The sequence below is a fragment of the Rhincodon typus genome, chromosome 16, assembly GCF_021869965.1.
Source record: "Rhincodon typus isolate 14 chromosome 16, sRhiTyp1.1, whole genome shotgun sequence".
In the NCBI taxonomy this organism is placed as follows: Eukaryota; Metazoa; Chordata; class Chondrichthyes; order Orectolobiformes; family Rhincodontidae; genus Rhincodon; species Rhincodon typus.
In genome coordinates, this window is record NC_063347.1 from 29,795,858 (window position 1) to 29,820,888 (window position 25,031).

The following is a 25,031-nucleotide window of genomic DNA, read 5'->3' on the forward strand; positions in this document are numbered from 1 at the left end:
AGAAAATGAAAGAAAAGTCACCCCACAATCTGTGAGGAGCTGCTCCTCTGGTCACATTCTCTCTCTCCTGTGCTTACTGCTCCAGTTCCACCAATCACTGGGTTTTTCAACCAGGAACATAATTTATGAATGGAGGAATAGCAAAGGTGGGCGGGGAGGAACATACATTAGCAGACCTGGTCGAATATTCTGGCTGACCGTGCTGGCACCATACAGGACACTTGGGTCTGCTATGTGATGCCACTTTGAAGGGAGGTAAGAAACAGAGAAAGTTTGCAGAAGTACCAATTAATAGTTGAGTTACAGCTGTGGGTATGAATTTTATGCCCATAAAGGAACTTCTGGTTTATGGAAGTAGGGTCAGGTCCCAGTGAAGAACCTGCTCTCCAGTAAGTAGCTTTAATCAGTGTGGAAAGGTGGCTGACCCGGAGATGCTATTCTGGAAGATTGTGCTATCTTGTGGTAATTTCTGAATGAAATCAGAACAAATACTAACATTCTTTAATGCAATGGTACATTGTTCATCTCAATGGCTTGCATTTCGCCTGGAGTTCTGAGTGACACATGAATGCTACTTTGATGACTAACCAGATCTACAAAGACATGCTTATGCTTCCTAAAGCTAATCCCATCAAAAAGTACATTTTTGTAAACAAAAAAGTTGTTATTGACTTATTAATATCCATATAGTAGTTTTATGATCTCTTGGGACTATGCTCCATCTAAGTTCCTTTTATTTTCTATTTCATTGGAGATTAATTTTCCCCAATCAGCTCAATTTGAGAATAAAATATCTGTCCTTTAGCTTTAATATGTGTAAAAGCAACTAGAATTGACATTCCTTTTATACAATATATTTTTCATGGATGATCATGGACAGAGGTTGGAAAATTCACAAAGATGTGAGGTGTTTATGAATTAAACCATTTGTTTATCTAGTGCTTGACATGGAACTGCAACATTAATTCAAATTAGGTCTCCTTGATGCACAGTTAGATCCTGGAATTCATTATTGAGACATGATCATCAGCATTCACTTTAAACAAACACATAAGAGGAAAGAAACTTAAATTAGCAGGACAAAACCAAAGAATGTAGGAGAGTACTCACTCCACGCAATTAATTTTCAATGGGGCAGCAGTTGTGAAACTATTCATAGTAAGGTAGCTGATTGCAAGCTGTTCAAATTTTTACTTTGGAAATGGAGTTTGGTAAACTTATTTATAATAAATTAACGAAACATGCTATTTAAAAATAATTGCCTGGTGGTACATGTCTTAAACATTGCTAAAGACATAAAGTTGAAGCTTTTCATCTTGCGCTCATTAGGAATAAAATGCAAGAAAGAAAGCAATTTTAGAAGAAAGCCAACAAATTAGATAGCCTGATAAAAGGGTGCTGATTGTTGCGAGTATGGTTGGCATCGTGATGCAGCAGGATCTGTTAAGTGTCTTAGTTAACTGACTAAATTCAAATGAGGCAGATCAATCCTGATTTGCTCAGCATGTTGACCCAGGAACATCTTCACTACCTTCTACTCAGTGGAAAAGTGAATACAATGTGTAGATATTTTCCTTTTGACTTTTGTTATTTATACAGTAGATTACAAATTAAAAATAAATATACATATACATATATAGCACATGCATAAATATTATATTCATACACACACAAACAAAAGTATAATCTTTAGTATATATGTTATCTTACATATCTGAAGATGAAATCCATAAAAGAAAAGCCTAAGTGCAGAAAGTAATGTTAGGACATGACTGCATCACCTAATCAAGCAATTATGACAATGAGAAAAGAATCCCTGAAACCAAAAAAAGTAGTCCTCAAGAAAAACTCTAAAACAGGGCCCGCAAAAAAAGTGTTCACCCACTTCAAATGTCACAACCTGCTCTTCTTCCCTAAATTTATGCAATCTCCACTTCTTTTTTCTCCTTCATAAACTTTTCAAAACTATCTTAAAACTTTTGAATCACTCCTCCTAATCACAATATTGCTCAGCATCTATTTTCCCTAGCTCTATTTGTAAAGAAGCTTGAGATATTGAAGGCCAAATATAAATGCAAGATGTCACTCCACATACCTCATCATTTTCATCAAAAACAGGATTTATGTTCTTTGGCCAAAGAAGAACAGTGGCGTGTAAATCTAGGTCTGCAGGATTGAATATATAAACATCTAACAGGTATTCTAACCTGCGGCGAAGTTCCTGTAAAACAAATAAGAATTATATGCTCAAGAGTTTTGGGTGTAGAATTTCCTGTGGAATATGAATTCATCTTTAATATTTATATTTCACTAATACTGAGTTCTAAAATCATTTCATGTTTTTGAATACAAATTCAGGACCAAAAAATCTACGGAACAGTACACAGGTAGATTTTGTAAGATGTAGCATTAATGTCAATTTAGTATTCATTTACTAAGAAAACAAAAATTCTAAAACTGTGATTCTTTATGGGGTGGATTTTACTAAGTGTGTGGGTAGTGGGATGGCCTGGGGGAGGGGTGGATGACTAAACCACCTCCTCAATATAAAATTCAGTCAAGTATTTTATTGATGCAAAATCTGGCTGCTTTGCAGTGATAATACGCTAATTTTATGTAAGGACCATATCTTTTTATTTTTCTGTGTTTTTGATTGTGGGCTGAAATGGGAAAAGGACCGTTTCAAAAATCACGGATTGTGAAAAGATTGCTGCACTTTATAAAAGCAAGTTACCTGATACTCATTGTAAGCGCTGTTTGCACTGTTGTTTGTTCAAGCAATGGCAGTATGGCAGTCTAGTTGCAAACAAACTGAAGCCAAGAAGTGTGTGTGTAGAGATTGTAATTAACTGGCATGGGGAATGGTGATCCATTATTGATAACAAAGGCCTCTGCCTGCCAATATTTATGTGACAGACTTCCACATAACTGAACAGATTGTGGATGTGAACATTTTGGGCTGACATCCTGAAAGGAAGAAGCCATAGAGTCATGGAAACAGGCCCTTCAGCCTGACCTGTCCATGCTACCCAGTTTTCACAATTAAACTAGTCCAATTTGCCTGCATTTGGTTCATATCCCTCCATAGCTGTCAATTTTCTGCAGTAAAAACCACCTCAAGCCTGAAGAATTAGTAAGAACTGCGGATGTTGGAGTCATAGATAACACAGTGTGGAATTGGAGGAGCATAGCAGGCCAGGTAGCATCAGAGGAGCAGGAAAGTTGACGTTTCGGGTCAGGATCTGAAACGTCAACTTTCCTGCTCCTCTGATGCTGCCTGGTTTGCTGTGCTCCTCCAGTTCCACACTGTGTTATCTCAAGCCTAAAGAAAGCTAATTTAATTCCCTCAACAGATGCCGAAAGCTGTGGCATTTAATCAATATGTCAGAAATTTTAGAAGGTGAACCAGTCACTCTTTTCTTCCTACAAGTAAATTACATTTCCTGCAGCAAGAAGATTGAGGAGTAGCAAGTCCTGACAAGCAAAAAGGATCACCTCAGTGAACAGTGCAGACAAGGGCTATTGAACTGCCTTCCCAGACTTTCCCTGCTGACGAGAAATGGATGGTCGTTCATCAAATAGTGGCACCACCTATATCATAAGGAGATATTTCAAATTGCACATATAATTCCTACGGTGGGACATATAGGAATATGGAAAATACAGGGAATGATAAACAGGTATTTTACATGGCCAAGACTTCATAAATGCAGAGTGCAGTTCTGTTAAACATATAACAGATGTTTGATGATAGGAAAACCTCAGCATGTAAACAAAGTAGTATTTTTGATACGTGTACCAGTTTTTGAAGGACCATTAGGTTGAGTGTTTGTAGATTGTGTAGGACTATTACTGAAAACAAAAGTAGGACATTATTTTATCCTTAAAATTATGGATATGACAACCTGAACCCCAGAAGGTATTCCTTCAAGGGCGAGTGCAATTTCTGAACACTGTGGGCTTTACACTTATTAGAGGGGTGAGGTTTGGGGTGATGGAAATGTAGGCTTAAAAAGCAAAAGGATTAAGCACCATTGCAGGACAGATATTTGGATAGCAATGCCATGTTGGGACAGGAAGAATTGAAGTATACAAACATAGATAAACAATAGCAAATAGGATCAAAGGAAGAAAACTGATTAAAAGGCAAAAATGAGTCGCTCCTCCCTTGAATGCACACAGTATTCACAGTGAAAGTGTTCAGCTCCCATTTTAAACTCATACTTTATCATAATCTTTATAGAATACTGCAAGTTATTAGCATCATTAAAAATTAAATACCATAACCAATGGCAAATTTGAGAAATAGAGAACTAGATTTTCTTATAATAAGCAGCTGCCCTCCTGTAGAGTCAAAAGAGGTAGGACACAAAGAAAAACTGTAGAAATCTAAATAAAAACAGAAAATTCTGGAAATAGCTGCTGGTCAGGCAGCATCTGTGGAGAGTGACAGAGTTAACATTTCAGGTTTAACCACTAACTCTTTCTTTCCACACATGCTGCCCAACCTGTTGAGTATTTCTAGCTTTTTCTGTTTCTTCACAAACAAAAGAGGAGATACAAAACCAAGGTGCTCCAAACCAACCATAAAGAATATAAATACAGGGCTGTAACAGGTAGTTTTTATTATGAATCAATATATGAAATTATTAGGAGAAATATTGACACAAAATGCTGACAAAAATATGACAATAGTAGGCAGGAAGGTATGGAGACTGGAAGACATTGCAAATTTGAATATATTATAGCAGTTGTATATTACAGTATATTTCAATTATTGCACATTCAGGCAATTAATTTGATTTTCACACTCTAGCCAATATCACAGATGGCTGACTAATATTTAATTACTTACTGATTTATTTCATACTTACTTTGATTCTTTCATTCAGAGCTGCAACACCTTTACTTTTTGCTTCATTCACATAATCTATCACTTCCAGCATCTCCTTTGTACTCTCAGGAATATTCAAAGCTTTGTCTACAATATATTCAAATTCACGACAAATTCTAGAAAAAGTAAAATTGAAAATTATATTGTTATAGTCAGTAAGTTTAAATTTACTAAGACTTTTTGATAATTATTGAGGAAAATGTTTTGGAGATAGATATAAATGCACACTCAGAAATTCTCAAGTCAAGCTATGCATGAAGTTAATGGTGGGCTGCCTTCTTGAACCGCTGCAGTCCATTTTGTGTAAGTAGATCCGCAATGTTGTTTGGGAGGGAGTTCCAAGATTTTAGCCCAGCAACACTGAAGGAATGGCAATATGTTTCCAAGCCTGGTTGATGAGTGGCTTGGAAAGGAATTTGCAGGTGGTGGTGTTCCCACCTTCATGCTGCCCTGACCTGCTAGGTGGAACTGGCTGTGGACTTAGAGGCAGCTGAGCTGACAGACCACCAACAATGGGAACCAACTACCTTTGCGCCAGGTATGATTCCAACCAGTGAAGAATTTTTCCCATGACTCCCGTATACTATAATTTTGCAAGGCTTCTTCATGCCACACTTGGTCAAATGCTGTCTAAGGAGCCTTGATGAATTTCTATGCTGCATCTTGAAGATAGTCACACTGCTGAAGTGGTGGAAGGAGTCATTGTTTGTGAATGTTGTGCCAATCAAGTGGGCTGCTTTGTCCTGGATGGTGTCATGCTTCTTGAGTTTTCTTGGAGGTGCACTCATCCAGGCAAGTGGGGAGTATTCTGTCACATTTCTGACTTGTGACTGCAGATAATAGACAGGCTTTAGGTAGTCAGGAGTTGAGCTACTTGCTGCAGAATTCCTATTCTCTGACCTGCTCTTATAGCTATGGTATTTATATGACTTGTTCATTCAATTTCTGGTCATGGTAACTTCAAGAATGTTGACAGTGGAGGATTCAGTGATATCCACAAGCATCCACAACCTGAGCTACAAATCTACTCAAGAATATTAGATACCTATGGGCGCAATATGCTCACACTGGTCCGGAAATGGGAAACCTATGCCAAATGACACAGCGCTACCCACGAGCAACTCTACTTCCTACACGGATGCCTCGGAAACCAGGTACTACCACGCAGTGTGAGATAAAAATCTCCCATCAACAACCCACAGGCACATAGGACAGCAGTGCACAATGGCTGCAGAATGGTGAAGATAATGATTAACGACACCCACAACTGACTCCACAGATATGACAGGGAAGTTATGCGCCAAAAATCCCTATATCTAGATGTAACCAACCTACAGTGGACAACGGAATTAGAACGAGCCATTAACATCAGTCAACAGAAAAACAAAACCAAGAAAAGACAAATCCTACGAGAAAAACTAGCCAAACTAACCAACAAAAATGACATCCAAAGATCAGACACTTGGATAAGAAATCTATCCGACAGGAAACTAATAGACACAAAGAAAGCTGTACTGTACATGGACTCAATTACAACCACACAGATGCCAACAAGACAGAATTCCTAGTCACACTAGAATCAATACTGAAGACCAACGGCATCAATGAGGAAATACAACAAGCCATAAGACAAACAGTGGTCCCGACACTGACCAGAAGGAATGAACTTAACATGCTCAACACAACAGAAAGGAAGGCCCTGGAAAGACTAAAAGGAGACAAAAACATCATAATCCTACCAGCAGACAAAGGGCACATGACGGTAATTCTTAACAAACGAGACTACATCACTAAAGCACGGACGCTACTAGAGGACACAAATACATACCGACAAGTGGAAACAGACCTGACACCGCAACTGGGTAATAAAATCATCTACACGCTAAAGAGACTCAAACACACCAGGCAAATCAGCAAAGCAGACTACCTAAAAATGAAAACTGAAGGAACAAACACTCCTCAATTCTACGGCCTCCCAAAGGTACACAAACCTGAAATATCCCTCAGACCCATAGTCTCTCTCCCAAGCACATCAACACACAGGTTAGCCAAGGAATTACAACAAAGACTAAAGCTCTCATCAACAACTCAAACCACTCAATCCATTCAGCCCAGGAGTTCCTCAAAACCCTTAAGGGCATAAGAATAGGCGTGGACAAGAACATGGTATCCTTTGACGTTATCGCCCTATTCACATCGTTCAACAAACTACTAGCAAGAGAAACACTAATCACACTACTGAAGGAACCGGACCTGAATAACACCATCTCCACAGAGAACATGCTGAAATTACTGGACATATGTCTCACGACCCACTTTATCTTCAATGGCCAGATCTGCGAACAAATCAACAAGACACTTATGGGATCACCCATCTCTGGGCTAATAGCAGAAGCAGTGATGCAGAGACTTGAAAGCATGGCCCTTCTACAGATCCAACCCAAACTATGGATCCGATACGTGAATGACACCTTCGTCATCATCAAATGAACTAAACTAGAAGAAACACACCAACTTATAAACAACATTTTCACCGGCATCAAATTCACCAGAGAAGAAGAAAAGAACAAACAGCTCCCATTCCTGGACATGATGGTAGAACGGAGGGCCAACGGGGAATTTCTGACCAAAGTATACAGAAAGGCCACACAGACAGATCAAGTCCTAAATTTCAACAGTAAACCCCGCCAACACCCACAAACAGAGTTGCATAAAAACACTATTCAAACAAGACAGAACACACTGCAGCAACCCAGAACTACGCCAAAATGAAGAAGAATGCATTCACCAAGTATTTAGAGACAATGTTACCCGAACAGCCAGGTCCGACGATGCCTGTCACACAAACAACAGGAAGGTACAGTATGCCCGACGCACTTGTCATGTTACCATACATCAAGAACATATCTGAATTGACCACAAGACTCCTACGGCCACTAGCCATTAGAGTGGCACACAAACCTATATCAACCCTACACCAACTGCTAACAAAAACCAAAGACCCCTTACGCACTATGGACAGAACCAATGTAATATACAAGATTCCATGCAAGGACCACGACAAACATTACATTGGACAGACAAGAAGAAAACTGGCTACGAGAATACATGAACACCAACTAGCAACAAAAAGACACGGCCAATACTCACTCGTCTCCATACATACAGACAAGGAGGACCACCAGTTCGATTGGGATAACATCAGGATCCCAGGACAAGCTAGACAGAGGCAAGTATGGTAATCCCTAGAGGCTGTCTCTCCACTAATTGGGCCATCAATAAACACATAGCATTAGACCATGTATACACATCACTGCAAAGAAAAACCGGAAATGAGGTAATCAACTCTAACAGGCCCCAGAGTTTAAATAACGAGCAGGAAAATAAAACAACACTTCATCAGAGGTTGAACTGATGATGTTACCCAGCAGGGTAATGAAACGTCTGCAAACTAATGAACCAGCTCAGTGAGTGAACCAACCACAGAATTCAGTGACAGTATGCCAAAGGGTGATAGTTGATTCTGTTTTGTTGGAGATGATAATTGTCTGTCATTTGTGTGGCTAAAATGTTATTTGTCACTAATCAACCCAAACCTGGATATTGTCCAGCTCTTGCTACATTTGGACCTGGACAGCTCCAGTATCTGAGGAGTCGCAAATGGTGCTGAACATTATGCAATCAAGTGAACATTTCCACTTCTGACTTTATGATGGAGGGATGGTCATTAATGAAGCAGCTGAAGATGGTTGGGCCTAGAACACTAACCTAAAGAATGCCTGCAGAAATGTCCTGGAGCTGACATGACCAACAATCAACAACCAGATCATCTTCTTTTGTGTCTTGTATGGCTCCAACAAGTAGAGATCTTCCCTCCTGACTCACACTGACTCCAGTTTTTCTAGGACTCCTTCCAACAACACTCGGTCAAATGCAGCCTTAATGTTAAGGAAAGTCACTTTCACCTCACTTAATTGCACTAATTAATTTAACTATACAATGGCATGTTCTTGTCAAATGTGCTGAACACTGTATCATTCTGGTACAAGAAATATGTATTGCATGTAAAAAATGCCTTTCAGGATTATAAAATAACAATTGAATTAACAACAATTTGTTACTTCAGACATCAATATCATTTGTAACACTGACTTACGCTTCATTTTCTTCTCTGTGTTTTGCAACCAGTCCATCCAGCAGTAAATCCGCAAAGCTCTTCGCTTTTTCTGACAGTCCATGTTTTATGTCTTCACAGTCCAATCGCACCATATGAAAGTGGGCAACTTTTATTAAACTCATGATCTCCACTGACAAGTGACGAAATTGTTCTATGAACTTAACAGAAATTTCTGGATTATTGAAATATTAAAGAGAAACTACTGGATTTTGATTGAATATGAGATTATCATCAGCAAGTTAAAATTTCATCATATGTATTTACTGTTGCTTTTCTCCTCCTCTACTAATTCCCCTCTCTCTGTCTTCTTCTCCTTAGCTTTCGGTTCGCCCTCCTTCTCAAGCAAGTCAGTCGTCCTGCAGAGTTTCAGTACTTTGACACTTCTACCTAGTGGCTGTGCTTCATGTGTGAACCAAGGCAGTGAAAGCAGGAAGGTTCTTTGATTGTGAGGAGTATTACAGCAGAAATCAATGCTAACCTTATCCAGTGGCCATGCATAGTTCCAGACTAGAAACATGGAATCAGAAGTTGCATCTTTCTGTTTATCTCAAGAGTGCACAGGCCTACTTTGGCAACCCAAAATTCTTCAGCTAAAAGCCGGCAACACACCTGAGAGATTCAAACTTTCAGACCATTTCTGATCTGTATAACTCAGCGCCATATTTGTTATTAATTGAACTATGTGAGAGTTCAAGCTTCAGTTTATTGCTATCTTAAATCAATCAAGTGAATTGTAATACTGCCATAAGTTTCCATCTGTGACAGAACTTTTCTCCATAGATCAGAACTGGTTTTGGAATGCATTAGTGTGCCTTATATCGAGAAGATTTAGCCATTTCACCATGAAAGTGTCCGGTTTATTTTATATTGAGCTATTATTTCAAAGTTAAATGGGACTCAGAACATCCAAAATTCCTAAAGCAACCAGAGAATGGGGAAATAGGAATTTGTATTAAATTTATATAGACAAGACTACAGAGTGTTACCACAGTACTCACTTAACATTTCAAATTGAAAGAGCAAGCATTAGTTGATTCATTCCATTATGGCAAAATTGTGTTAGTTGTTTGAAAAACCTGGGAAAAAAAGTTTCTGGGACAACACCTAAGAGCACAGAATCCATTTTAACAGATAAATTTGCTGCCCAATGGAAAAGTAGAAATCAGTATTAACTTCCTCACCCATGAGAAAGAGAGGGGAAGAATCAATCATCTAGAGTCAGATTTGTGCACAATCTAGAAACAGCATAACCAACTTTTATGAAAATGAAATCAGGGGCATTGACTGTAGGATGGGGGTAGGAATTCAAACTGAGAAGTGTGTGCAGTCCTGAGACCATAATAGCATGGGGATGGTTTAAAATCAACTAAGACTTACAACTTATCTTGCCAAATCACAAAATTATCCTCTCTCTGCTCACTGGCTTGCAGTTCCACCTGTTTCACTCAAATTCACCCTGGAGACTCTCTCATAGCTGTCGTCAAAATACAGGACAAAAGGGGACAAGGAGCAAATAGTCAAATAAGAGACAATCTCTTGGAATACAGAACAGCTGGTCACCTTGCTAGTAAAGGCAGTGAGATTTGCTGGAACTGTTACTCAGCAAGATCACTTACTAATCACAAAATGGAACAACTTGAAAATTCATTCCCGTACTTATCTTACTGAAATGATAATCATAACCATACTATCTAGAAGATGACATGAGACAGCATGATATTGCATGCATATAGCAAAGGGATTTTTTTCGCACATCCTTTGGTTATGCTTTTGTATGGATAGAGATGTAAAAGGTAAAGTTGCAATAGTCCCAGAAGACCACATGCCTGCTTTCTTTTTAGAAAGTAACAACTGGTACTGAGTTTAATTTGAGGGTTATGAACCCTCAGACTTCAGTGAGGTTGAAAAGGCAAGACCTTCATAGTAACCTCAGCCACAGCAGGAAGTTAACTGATACTGTTGGTATCACTCTGCTTTGCCAACCAGCCATCCAGCCAACTCAGCTAATGTGCAATAATGGTAAACTACTGATCCAAGGGATACAAATTTACCTTCCAGAAATGAGGGAGCGTGACCTGGATTTTCTGATCAACACTGCTGAGCTCAAAGAAAGCTGTCTGCACTAAGGTATTGCGCCTATCAATGGCTCTTGTGGTTCAGTGGCAGTGTCCCTATCTTTAAGCCAGGAAGCTTGTGTTCTAGTTCTACCTACTCCAGAGGCATGCAATAACATTGACTGGGGGAGAAAAACATTATTGATCTCTATGGCATTGTCTAACACCTTCCCAGATGGCAGTTTGGATCTGGTGCTAACTAAAAGGTGTGGTGTACAGCAGGATATGTCAGCGAGTAGCTAACAGATAATGAAAAACTCATACTGAGCAAACAGGAAAATTAAAAGCACTTAATATTCACAATTTATATTTTCAGGTAGTAAAATAATTAATGAAGATTGGATTGAGATTGAAGCCAAGAAGTATATTTTTTGAAAGTATGTTTATTATTTTAAAGATGTAAAACTTTTGTGTCAAATGGTTAAACTTAACATTAACAAACATAAAATTGTCATCAAAGGACCAAGGACGGAATCTAGCAGCCATTATAAAGTTAACTCATAATTAAAAATATAGAACCTAACCAACAACATCCTCCCACAACACTGACAGCATCCCCCATTCCTCATTTTCCACTCCACCACCATCCACATCCAAAGGGTCATAAGCCCCTAATTCTGCCACCTCCAGTGGGATGCCACTTACAGACACATATTCCCGTCTCCTCTCTTGTCAGCATTGTGCAGGGACTGTTCCCTCCAGCTTGGTCCACTTGTCCTTCACTTTCAACACTTCCCCACATCCCCACAGCACCTTCCTATTCAATCACAGAAGGTGCAACACCTGCCCGTTTTATTCTTCCTTCCCCACTAGTCAAGGATCCAGACATATCTTCCAAGTGAAGCAATGGTTTACCTGCACTTCACTCAATCTACTCTACTGTATTTGCTGCTCCCAATGTGGTCTCTACATTGGGGAGACGAAACACAAACTGGGCAACTGCTTTGCAGAACACCTACGTTCTGTCCACAAAAATGACCCCAAGTTTCCAGGTGGCTGCCACTTCAAAACACCACCAGCGTTCCCTGGCCAACAGTTACATCTTGAGCTCACTGCAGTGCTCCAGTGAGCCACAGAAGAAGCTGGATGAACAGCATCTCATCTTCCACTTGGGTACACTGCAGTCATCAGGACTCAATGTTGAGTTTAATAATTTTAGAGGTTGAACACCTCTTTCTATGTCTTTTACCCACACCCACACCCCATGCACTGCCATGACAAGGGCTGCTTTCAGCACAGCTGACCCATTTACACCATTAGACCATATGGCCCACTATGTGATCCCTCTATCAGCTTTCCTTTCTCCCTAGCATACTATCATCTAGTCTTTTGTCTGCCTAACTGTCATTCTCTCTCCTTGGGCTTCACCTCCACCTATCTGTTCACACCTTCCCATCCCTACTCCCTATCCCTCCAACTCTCAACACCCATGTCTTCAGCATATATACTACCTTTTCTAGCTACTATCAGTTCTGAAGAAGGATCAGTGGACTTGAAATGCTTTTCTCTACACATGCTGCCAGATCTGTTGAGTTTCTCCAGCAACTTCTGGCTTTGTTTCAGATTTCCAGCAACCGCAGTCCTTTGTTTCATTTTTAATCAACAATATTCAAAGGTTTTTACGGTGAGGCTTATAGTTCTAACAGAGCATAAGATCTGTGGATGATAACCACTGATTATGGTCTGTAGCTGTCACCACTGTGCACACTCTGAAGAAGCATAGAATCACTGACAGTATCTTTAGGATTTTCACATTATTCTATGTATGTCCAGACTCCAAAGTTGCTATCAGAGTCTACGGAGTAACGATGATGAACGCTGACAGCCTTGCTGCCATTCGCGCTGCAAAATTTGGGCTAATGTACCCAAGAAAATATCCAGAGCAAACTCAAAATCTATAACAGATTAAGAAAGAGCCTTCAAAATATCCAGCAGAAGAGAATTTGCAGAATATTTTTCTCCTCACTTGGAAAAGTCCAAGAAATTACAATTTTTAAGTATGTTATAACTAAAATCAGTGAACAAATGTAACACCTTAAAAGGGAAACTACCAATTACAATCTGTGATTCCCCCACACTTGTCTGTGTTCATGTGGAAGTGCTATACTCCAGTAAGTATACTAAGTATACTCCAGTGAATTTATGCATATCATGTCTGAAGCAGCAATGTCATGACTACCAATTACTTCCATAGATAATCAACCATGACAGCTTGCCTATTAAATTCTCTTAATTTTCCAAAAGCTGGTAAATGTGGTCACATCATCAAACTAGAATGCATAGGATTAAACTGATAAATATATTGGAAAATAGAATATTTGTTAGTAGTAAGTTAGATACCGCAAGTACTATTATTGTGGAAACCAAGATAAAACAATTGCACTTGTTCAGGCCCATATAAAAATCTGGCCAGCTGAGGTTTAAAGGATCATAGAATCATTAGGTTACAGCACAGAAGTAGGTCAGTTGGCCTGTCATATTTGTGCTAATTCTCTGAAGGAGCACTTCACCTAGTTCCACTGATCTCTGCCTTTTCCCTGTAGCCCTACATATTCTTTCTTTGCAAGTAATAATCCAATTCTCTCTTGAATGCCTTACTTGGGCCTACCTCTACCATACTCTCAGGCAGTGCATTCCAGGTGCTAGCTACTCACAGCATGCAAAAAGAATTTCTGCAAAAAACATTCATCTTCCCAATTGTCTTTCCATCCACATTCCCAGAAAAACCAGACAACAGTGTTAACATCACACAATCCAACCAGTTATGTTTTAAGATGGAAAGTGGACATTATATACATTGTTGCACACCTATTAGCATATTAAATGGGATCTAAAATGGGCAGCCCTGTGCAATGCCCTGTAAAAGTGTCAGCAAGCAGACACTGCTGACTTTACCAGGCATTGATTCTGTCAACATCATTTTGAGGATGTTGCTGCCCCATTTACCCAGAATGTTTCATGTTCGTACTCATAGTCATACAGCATGGAAACAGAACCTTCAGTCCAACTTGTCCATACCGACCAGACATCTCAGTCTGGCCTAATCCCATTTGCCAGCATTTGGCCCATATTCCTCTAAACCTTCCTATTAATATACCCATCCAGATGCCTTTTAAATGTTCCAGTTGTACCCACCTTCACCACTTCCTCTGGTAGCTCGTTTTGTACACACACCATCCTCTGCATGAAAAAGTTACCCCTCAGGTCCTTTTAAAATCTTTCTCCTCTCAACTTGAACCTATGCCCTCTGGTTTTGGACACCCCCACCCTAGGAAAAAGACCTTAGCTATTCACCCTATCCATGCCCCTCATGATTTTACAAACCTGTACAAAGTCACCTTTCAGCCTCCGAATCTCCAGGGAGGAAAGCTCCAGTCTATATAGATTTTTCCCCATGACTCAAACCCTCTACTGCTAGCAACATCCTTGAAAATTTCTTTGCTCCCTCTCATGTGTAACATTTTCCTTCTTATAGAAGGGCTACCAGAATTGTACACAGTATTCTAAAAGTGGCCTCACTAATGTCCTGTACAGCTGCAACCTGACTTCCCACCTCCTATATTCAATGTTCTGATCAATGAAGGCAAGCATGCCAAATGCCTTCTTCACCACCCTGCCTACCTGAGAGTCCACTTTCAAAGAACAATGCTCCTGCACCCTAGGTCTCTTTATTTGGCAACACTCCCCAGGGCCATACAATTAACTGTATAAGTCCTGCCTTCGTTTGCCTTACCAAAATGCAACATCTCACATTTATCTAAATTAAACTCAAAATAGGATGGGCCAGAGTTCACGGTAATAGGCCTTCCCAATTAACTGTTGCCAGGATCAGTAAGGATAATGAAAATCTAGGCCAAAAAATTTGAATAATGTTTTTCAGTTGTTGAAATGTAATAGGTAATGTCAAGTGATACTGCTATTGATCTGGTTTCATATTAAATATTTTATATCAACTTTATCTAGTTACTTCTCAATCTCAGTAGCAGATTATTCCTTTTATATACATGGGCCCTATCACTAAATATTAATAAATCCTTCAATGTTTAGCTGCTCAAGATAATGTATGGACATGTATCTTATCAGTAATTTGTGTTTTGATTTCATCTGGACAGAGCTGTTATGCAAACTTTTTATGATAGTTACCTGAAGTTAACCTGAAAGACTTGTACTGAAAATAGATGAATTACTACAAGTGGAGGTAACCTTGGAAATTTGCATCAGTCAAATGGATACTAAGTCTGAAAAAGTCTGAGAGCGTCATTACGAGTTAGGTTGGAAGATTTCTAGTCCCACTCTTCTTTTAAATTTTAAATTTAATCAGAGTGGTGATCTGATCAATTATATAAGTTTTAAACTGCATCTGATTTAGTACTATAGACAATTCAGTTAAGTTTCTTTTGTCAAAAAAGAATAACCAGTTCACTACAAGCTAAGGGGTCCACTTGTGGTAGAGTGGTAGTGTCTCTACCCCTGGATGAGGAGGCCCAGGTTCAAGTCCCACTTACTCCATAGGTGTGTAATAATATCTCTGAACGTGTTGATTAGAAACATAGGCTAAATAAATAAATAAAACTTGCTCAAACAAACATGTAAAGACTATTGGCAAAAAATATTTAGACTGTACAAAGACAGACATGATTTATAATTTAACATGAGGCAAATATGGATAACAAACAATAATCAAACACCCTACAGAATACACAATTTAGCAAATGCAATCAAACAGATCTCATGAACTCCTCAGCAATTCCCCCAGATGCCAGTGACTGCATGAGTTAGTAAATCTCATTGAAACCTCACAAGAGATTACTATTCTTGACTTTGATGATCTGGCCATGAAACTCATTCGAAGGCATTCTTTCATTGACTGCATTAACAACTGTCCAGATTCTGGTAATCTACCTTCTTTTCCTGGGACCGTGCTTCCCTGAACTCTCAGAAAGTGCACTTCACCAAGCCAGTACTGCCCCTGAATTTATTCCAAATTATAATCTGGCTCAGTTACACAAAGCAAATACTGCCCATGGGCATTCAATCCTCACTCTGCTGCACCAGACTATAAATGTGCACCAGTTTCTTTTGAGACCCTCATAGTTCCCAGTACTTCCGCAGCCCTCAACACACAGAGCTATGCAATTACTCAAGGGCAGTCCTGAGCCCCAGCTACACATACATTGTATAACACAGTTGCAACAACACAAAGGTAGACATGTAGCATGATGGTATCCTGAAAGTGCTCAGGTAGAAGCTTTAGTTTTAATGGTATAAACTTACCTCTGTGTACTCATCAAAAGAATGTTCTTCTTCCATGAATTTCTGTATACGTTCATTGGCAGTTCCATTTATTAGCCAGTCATAATTTTGAACTATGGAAAAAGATGCAGAATATTCATGAGAATAATATTATATGAATACATAAAATGCATTCATGTAATAAAAATAGCACAAAATTTGAAAATGTTAAGAGTGCTACAAAATATTGTCAGGCACAGAAACAATATACACTGAGGTAAAATGTGTTTTTATCTTTAAACCAAGGGACAAACCTAGTACCATACTTGTTTGTGATTTTTCTAAAAGAAACAACATGAATGATTATTGAAAGTAAGCAAAATTCAATTTTGATTAAATGTTATGATTTTGTCTACATTGTTTTTTGACTTCATAGAATCTTTACAGTGTGGGAAGAGGCCATTCAGCCTAACAAGTCCACACCACCCCTCTGAAGAGCATCCCACCCAGACCCATTCCCCTACCCCTGCATTTCCCCATGTCTAACCCAAACATCCCTGGACACTATGAGCAATTTAACATGGCTAATTCACCTCCCCTCCACATCTTTGGACTGTGGGAGGGTGCCTCAAACACCCAGAGGAAACTCACGCAGGCACAGGGAGAATGTGCAAACTCCACACTGACAGTCGCCCGAGGGTGGGATTGAACCCACAACCTTGGCACTATGCGGCACAGTGCTAGCCACTGAGCCACCACATACCCACGTACCTACATAATAGAACTACCTGACCTGAAAGTTAATCCATTTATTCAATTGACAACACCAGAAATAGGAGCAAGAGTAGGCCATGTGGCCCCTCAACCTGCTCCACTATTCAATACGTTCATGGTTGATCTGATCATGGCCTTGATTCCACCTTCCTGCCATGCCCCCATTATCATCAATTCCTTTATTGATCAAAAATCTGTCTAACTCTGCCTTGAAAGTATTCAATAACCTTCCCTGAACTGCCTCCAATGCAATATATAAGACCAATGCTGAATGCACTGTTCTATCTGTGATCTAACCAATGTCTTGTAATAGCTGCGCCAAGAATTCCATGCTTTTATACTTGATATTTTTTGCAGTAAAAGCTAATATTCCATTTGCCTTCTAATTATTTGTTGTATCTGTATGCTAATAAATTTTGCGATTGTACAGGGCCTTGGTGAGACTACACCTATAACATTGAATGCAGTTTTTGTCTTTCTATCCAGGAAGGATGTTTTGGTTATGGAGGGAAGTGCACAAAGGTTTACAAGACTGATTCTTGGGATGGCAGGATTAATGTATGAAGCAAGACTGAATTGGTTAGGACTTTATTCACAGGTTTAGAAGAATGAGAGGGAAATCTCATAGAAACTGATAAAATTCTAACAAGGCTAGATAGGGTAAACACAAGAAGGATGTTCCTGATGACCAGGGAGTCCAGAGTCAGAGGTTAAAGTTTAAGAACACAGGATAGAGCATTTAGAATTGGGATGAGGAGAAATGTCTTTACTCAGAGAATGGTGGTCCCGTGGAATTCTCTGCTGCAGGTAACTGTTGAAGTCAAAACATTAAATGTTTTCAAGAAAGAGATATAGTTCTTAACCTAAAAGGATCAAAGGTTATGGGGAGAAAGCTGAAACAGGTTGCTGTGTTGGATGATCAGCCATGATTATAATGGATGGCAGAGCAGGTTCGAAAGGTTGAATGATCTACTCCTGCTCCTAGTTTCTAAGTTTTTAACACTTCGTGACACATATCATGATGTAATATATACTTACATAATTTGTTTTAGAGTCTGTACTTTGAACTAGTGGCATGTGGTTTTTGGTCTGTGTGTATGAGAAGACCTAATAATTAATATGTTAGCAATTCTGGAACCATGATTTGTTTTAAACTAGTATGAGAGAAAGGGTTCCTGAAGTAATAATGGGAAATTGGTTGTAATGTTAGAGTTTTACGATTGGACAGAATAAACATTGAAAAACATTGACCAAAATGAGGAATTGATTTTTTTTCACTTAGGGGAGAAGCCCATTGCTTTAAGTGGCAGTTTGTGTGAATCCTAGTTAGAATTAGATGTAAGCACATGTTTCTTCTGAAGAAAGGACATAGTCCAGAACAGTTAGGAAATATGTTACCTCAGTGTAATGGTTTTAGTTGAAAGTTCCAGATCAGAAGTGTTTGGTTAGAATTCTAAAAGAGTTATTTGAAACTGAAATAGTTGTTCTGTGAATTATCAAGGAAGAGGCTATCAAACCTTTAAGCCCAGGAATTGAAGGGAACCAGTAAGTCAAAACTTAGATATGAAAGAGAAGGGAACTCTCTCTGATATTTCAACACAGTAATGTGATGATGTTGGGATAGTTGGGATTGAATTTTATCTTCTATTTTATATTCATTTCTGCTCCATAGCAAACTTATGTTTTATTGTTAAAACCAAATCTGTAGCATAGTGAGCTTGTGTTTCAGTGAAATATCATCTCGTTAAATAAAAACAAAATAAAACAAAGCATGATCTAATAATCCAGACTTCAGTCTGGGATTTAACTTGTCTGTTAATAACATCAACCAAGTTCATAATACTATGAGGACACCTAGGTCTCTCTGCACTACTCTGTAGTATGCTGCCATATCTCTCCATTCGCTTTATATTCTGCTTTCCCTTCAAAGAGGATAGCTTCACTTTTTCCCAGAATACACTGCATCAGCTATTTTTTTTGTCTGCGCATTTAACTGATCTATGTCCCTTTTCAGCCTCTTTGTACTCTCCCCACAACTTACTTTCGTTATCCTTGTGTCATATGCTTACCATATTGTTGGAAGTGGGCAGCTGCTCCTTCAAAGTTAGTTTTAACTGTTTCCTTGAGTGTGGAATAAGCCCACTTTAGGAGATCAGCAGAAGGCTTAGCCTTTATGTTCTCGATGTCATCAGTGTTACTATCTGCAAGCCAGGACTGCACTGTTTGAACATTCTAAATGATGCAAAACAAGAGATAAAATTAACAATATTATAGTTCAAGAACATTAATGAAATATTATTTTTTTGTGCTACCTGCAATAAAACTATTTGGGATTAGAGAGGGTACAGAGTTTGTCTGTGATATCAGACCATAAGAAGCAGGCCATGCAGATCATCAAACCTATTCCGCCATTCAATGGGATCAAGTCTGAGATTGACCTTAGATTACAAAACTTCACTTTCCAGCCTTTTCCCCATAATTTTTCATTCCCGTACTGATTAAAAATCTGGCTATCTCAACTGTTACTATACTTAGTGGTCCTGTCTCAACCGCCTTGTGTGGTAAAGAATTCCACAGATTCACTCCCACCTGGGAGAAGAAAGTCCTCCTCATTTCTATTTTAAATGTGCAATTTCTTACTCTGAGATTATGTCCTCTGATCCTAGAGTCTCCCACAAGGGGAAACAACCTTTCCTCATTTACCTTTGTCGAGTCCCCTAAGAATCTTGTATGTTTTGGTAAGGTCACCACTCATTCTTCTAAATTCCAATGAGTATAGGCCCAACCTATTCAACCTTTCCTCATGAGACAATTCCTCCATACCTGGCATCAGCCTAGTGAACTTTCTCTGGACTGTCTCCATAGCCAGTTATATTCTTTTTGAGCATTTGCAATCTCATGATATAAATAACATTTCAGTTTAAAAGATCTCTAGATTAGTATGCACAATTCTGTCACACATAAATGTAGTTGCATGATATTTAGGATTTCTCATTCAAATCATTACTAGTATTATTCTCTTATACTTTAATGGAGCATTTCATTACTATATATTTCCAACTATTTACAGCTTTACAGCTTCTCATATAAACGTAAGCATTTTTAAAAATAAATTTACTGTAGAATAACATACAATCAGGGTAAAATTTGACTTCAACAAAGCCACTAAACAAATGGTAATGGATCTGACACCTGTAATGCATTCCTGTTGTTAAAACTAATAAATTTACATAAACAAACCTTTACACGTCTTCAGGTGGGTGAATTAATATTTCAGAAAGAAGTTACCTGCATGGCATCTTCTATTTTAGAAATCACAAAGAGCACAGTCTCCTCCAGGTCTGAAAATGTAGGATAGAACTCCATTCTATCTTCATCAAATACTAGCTCCATCTTAAAAAGGGGCATCTGATATTTTTCTTCTTCATCAAAAAGCTGTATGTAGGCCTTTATTGTCCTTCCAAGAAAATCTTGCAACTTTAAGAGTAAGAACAAAACATTAAATACCCTCCTATGATCCAATCACATTACCTCTTTAGAAAAATTGAATATTGTCATAAATTTTCATATCACACTTGAATTGCTACAAATTAAATGTAAAAGAGGGTTTCCTCTGCCAATTTCTAAAAATAATTGGTTGTTCTTCATTTGCAAATTATCAGCTTTATGTTTTAACTTGAAGCAATTTTGTCTTGTGGATATATATAAATAATGTAGATGCTTAAGTGGAATCAATTTTGTCGAAAACATGGAACAAAAATCAAATGAACTTTTTGATAAAGAAGTTCGTGTGCGTGGAGCCACTTCTCAAATGATTTCAATATAGATTGTCACAGAGGTACAGCCCAGAGCGTTAGCTAACCGCACAGAAATTAATATAAGTGCATACCCAAGAGCAAACTATGAAAATTAATTTCTCTCTGTTTTACTTTGATAACTTACATGAATTGTACCTATTTCTTAAATTCCTTCTTGCACTTCTTTTATTCCTCTAGGCAGCAGCAGAATTGCTTCCTTTGGACTTGCTAAAAGCCTTTCCCTTCTTCCTCATCTAGTCCTGAATTATCCTGACATCCAGAGTTCTCTGAATTTATCGTTGCCATAGAGTAACTTATCCCTCCAAAGGGTACAAGTTAGACATATACTCTCCCAGCTCCTTTTTGAATGCCACCCCTCCCCCGCAACTGCTCTGCTATAGACCTACCCATAAAGGAGCTGTTCCCAGTTGACTTTGGCCAGATCTTGCTTTAATGTAATAAAATCTGCCTTCTCCCAATCCAAAGCCATCTTTTGCAGGCCATCTTTCTCCTTGTCCATAACAAATTTGAACCATACCATGTTGTGGTCACTATTACTATAACATTTCCCTCTGCCACATCGAACACTTGTCCGGCTTCTTTCCCCAGAACCAGATCCAGCACAGTGCCATCCCTTGTTGTGCCTTCTACATATTGAAACAAATAAAAAACACCTCTGAATACATTTCAAAAAATTCACCCCCTCTTTGATGCTGGGAGTATTGAAATCAGGTATATAATCAGGTATTACTCCTGATTACAACCTGATGATTACTCTTACACACCTCTGTGAACTGTCTACATATTTGCTCCCCTATTTCCCACCAACTCTTTGGGGACCCAAAATACACTCCCAGTAAAGTGGCTGTCCCCTTAACATTCGTACGTTCTACCCACAAAGCCTTATTTGAGGACCTTTCCAAGATATCATCTCTCCATATTGCAGGAATTGACTCCTTGATTACACAACCACCCTTATTACATTCCCCTCTGTCTTGCCTAAAGATCTTATAGCCTCTAACCTGGTAGTTCCTCAACCACGCACCACCCGTTTCTATCCCCTACCTAAAATCCATAAACCTGACCGCCCTGGTTAATCAGAGACAACAAGGTGCAGGGCTGGATGAACACAGCAGGCCAAGCAGCATCATAGGAGCAGAGAGGCTGACGTTTCGGGCCTCGACCCTTCATCAGAAAACGCCCTGGTTAATCAGTTGTCTCTGCTTGGTCCTGCATGACCGAGCTCATCTCCTCCTCCTTTGATTCTGTTCTTTCCCCTTTGGTCCAGGAGCTCCCTATTTACATTCATGACACAACCCGCACCCTTCACATTTTCCAAAATTTTCTATTCCCTGGCCTCCAACACCTCTTCTTCACCATGGACATACACCTGCATGTCCTTCACACCTGTATCCTCACATGGGGGTCCTAAAAGCCCTCTGCTTCTTCCTCTCCCATCGGCCCAACCAGTCCCAGTCCAATGACACTCTCATTGCTTGGCTGAACTGGTCCTGACCCTGAACAATTTTTCCTTTGATTCCTTCCACTTCCTACAAACCAAAAGCGGGTGGCCATGGGCACCCGCATGGGCCCGAGCTATGTCTGCCTCTTTGTAGGATTTGTGGAACAGTCTGTCTTCCACAACTATACCGGCACCATCCCTCACCTCTTTCTTTGCTATATTGATGACTGTATCCATGCTGCCTCATGCTCCCACGGGAGCTCATGTAGTTCATCAACTCCGCCACAACCTTCCACCCTACCCTCAAATTCACCTGAACCATTTCTAACACCTCCCTCCCCTTCCTGGACTTCTCCATCTCCATCTCCAGAAACCAAATCACCACTGACATCCCACAACTACCTCAACTACACCTCCTTTCACTGATCGTCCTGCAAAAATGTTATCCCATACTCTCAACTCCTCCACCTCTGCCACATCTGCTCCCAGGATGAGGCATTCTACTCTGGACATCCCAGATATCCTCCTACTTTAGGGACTGTAATTTCCCCCACTTCTGTAATTAAGGATGCCCTCAACTGCATCACCTCCCATTTCCCGCACTTCTGCCCTCAAACCCCCTCCCCCTAACATCAATAAGGATAGAGTCCCCTCAGTCCTCACGTACCACCCCACCCAAACCTCTGAATCCAATGCATCATCCTCTGACATTTCTGCCACCTACAATCAGACCCCACCACAAAAAGATATTTCCTTCCTCACCCCTGTCCACTTTCCACAGGGAACATTCTGCGACTCCCTCATCTGCTCTACACTCCCCAACAACTTCTCTGCCACACCTGGTACCTTTCCCTGCAACAACCAGAGGTGCAACACCTTCCCCTACACCTCCCCTCTCACCTCCGTCCAAGGCCCCAAACAATCCTTCCAGATCCGGTAGAGATTCATCTGCACTTCATTCAACCTGATCTATTTTATCCGTTGCTCCCGATGTGGTCTCCTCTATTTTGGGGAGACCAAATGCAGACTCAGAGACTGGTTCATGGACCATCTGTGCTCTGCAAGCATCCATTTTAATTACCCCTCTCACTCCTCTGGTGACATGTCCATCCTTGGCCTCCTCCACTGTCAGAGTGATGCCAAACGTAAACTGGAGGAACAACACCAGATATTTCGCCTTGGGAGCTTACAGCCCAATGACCTCAGTATTGTCTTCACCAGCTTCGAAATTCCTCCACCCCCAGCCTTATCCCATGTCTAGCCCTCCCACTCCTCCTCACCTCCCTGACTTGACCTAGCCTGTCCATCTTCCTACTCACCTATCCGCTCCACCCTTGCCACTGACCAATCACAATAACCCCCAACTTAATCCACTTATCACCATCCAACCTACCCTTCCCCAAACTCCACGCGCCTCCTTCTATTTACTTCTGGGGTCCCCTCCCCTTCCCCAGTTTTGACGAAGGGTTTCGGCCTGAAACATTGACTTTCCTGCTCCTTGGATGCTGTCTGACCTGCTGTGCTTTTCCAGCTTCACGTCTATTGACTCTTATACCCTGGAATGCTGAGTTGCCAGTTCAGCCCTTCCCTCAACCATGTTTCTGTGATGACAACTATTTCACACTTCCATGTGTCAAGCCATGCCTTTAACTCATCACTTACCTATTACATGCCTAGAATTAAAAATGAACTAGCCTTGCCTTATTTTCTTGACACTCAATATAGCTGAATTCACTCTGACTTGCTTCCTATGCTGTAGCATGATGTGTATCTATTTCAACAATATTCTGTATCCCCTCCCTCTGCCAGACTAGTTTAAACTCCTCCCAACAGCGCTATCAAACCTACCTGCAAGAATATTGGTCCCAGTGTGGTTCAGGTGCAGACCGTCCCGTTTGAACATGTCCCACCTTCCTCTAACTTGGTCCCAGTGATCCAGGAATCTAAAACCCTCCCTCTTGCACCAACTCTTCAGCCACACATTCATCTGTCCTGATTTCCTATTTCTGTACTCACTAGCATGTGGCACCAGGAATATTCCAGAGATTACAATCATTGAGGTCCTGCTTTGTAATCTACTGCTGTTATGGAGCCAATGAGGATCAGACTACTTTTGATTTGATGATGTGTAATGAGGCACGTTTAGTAAATTATGTCAGAGTGAAAGATCCCCTAAGAAACAGTGACCACAATATGGTAGAATTTAGCATTCAGTTTGAGAGGAAGGAACTTTGTTTGGCAAAAAATGTGCTAAATTTAAGTAATGGTATTTACAAAGTAATAAAGACCAGAGTGAACTGGGATAGGAGTCAGCAGCAAAGATAGTTGAGGACCAATGACAGACATTTAAGAAAATACTTCATGGCTCACAGCACAGATATATTCTAGCAATAAAGAAGGATCTTTGGACGGGGACTAACCAATCATGGTCAATGAAGCAAGTTAAGGAAAGCATCAAATTGAATGAAAAATCACACTATTTGGCAAGTCAATGGTAAGCCAGATTGGGAAATTTAAAAAAAAAGAGATGACCCAAAAATAACAAAAAGAAAATAACCTTTGAGGGTAAACTTGCAGATAA

The 25,031-nt window shown here is 39.8% G+C and overlaps 1 protein-coding gene across 1 annotated transcript in view; it reads right to left on the reverse strand.

The window, feature by feature from the left end:
* dnah12 (dynein, axonemal, heavy chain 12) overlaps positions 1–25,031 on the reverse strand; it is a 265,038-nt gene that overhangs the window by 219,420 nt on the left and 20,587 nt on the right. Inside the window, exons 6-11 of the mRNA XM_048606726.1 lie at positions 20,480–20,668; positions 19,261–19,423; positions 16,460–16,551; positions 9,051–9,229; positions 4,875–5,010; positions 2,096–2,221 (exon numbers count right to left, since the gene is read on the reverse strand). Of these exons, the coding sequence (XP_048462683.1) occupies positions 2,096–2,221; positions 4,875–5,010; positions 9,051–9,229; positions 16,460–16,551; positions 19,261–19,423; positions 20,480–20,668 (885 nt within the window). The remainder of the gene's footprint in view (positions 1–2,095; positions 2,222–4,874; positions 5,011–9,050; positions 9,230–16,459; positions 16,552–19,260; positions 19,424–20,479; positions 20,669–25,031) is intronic.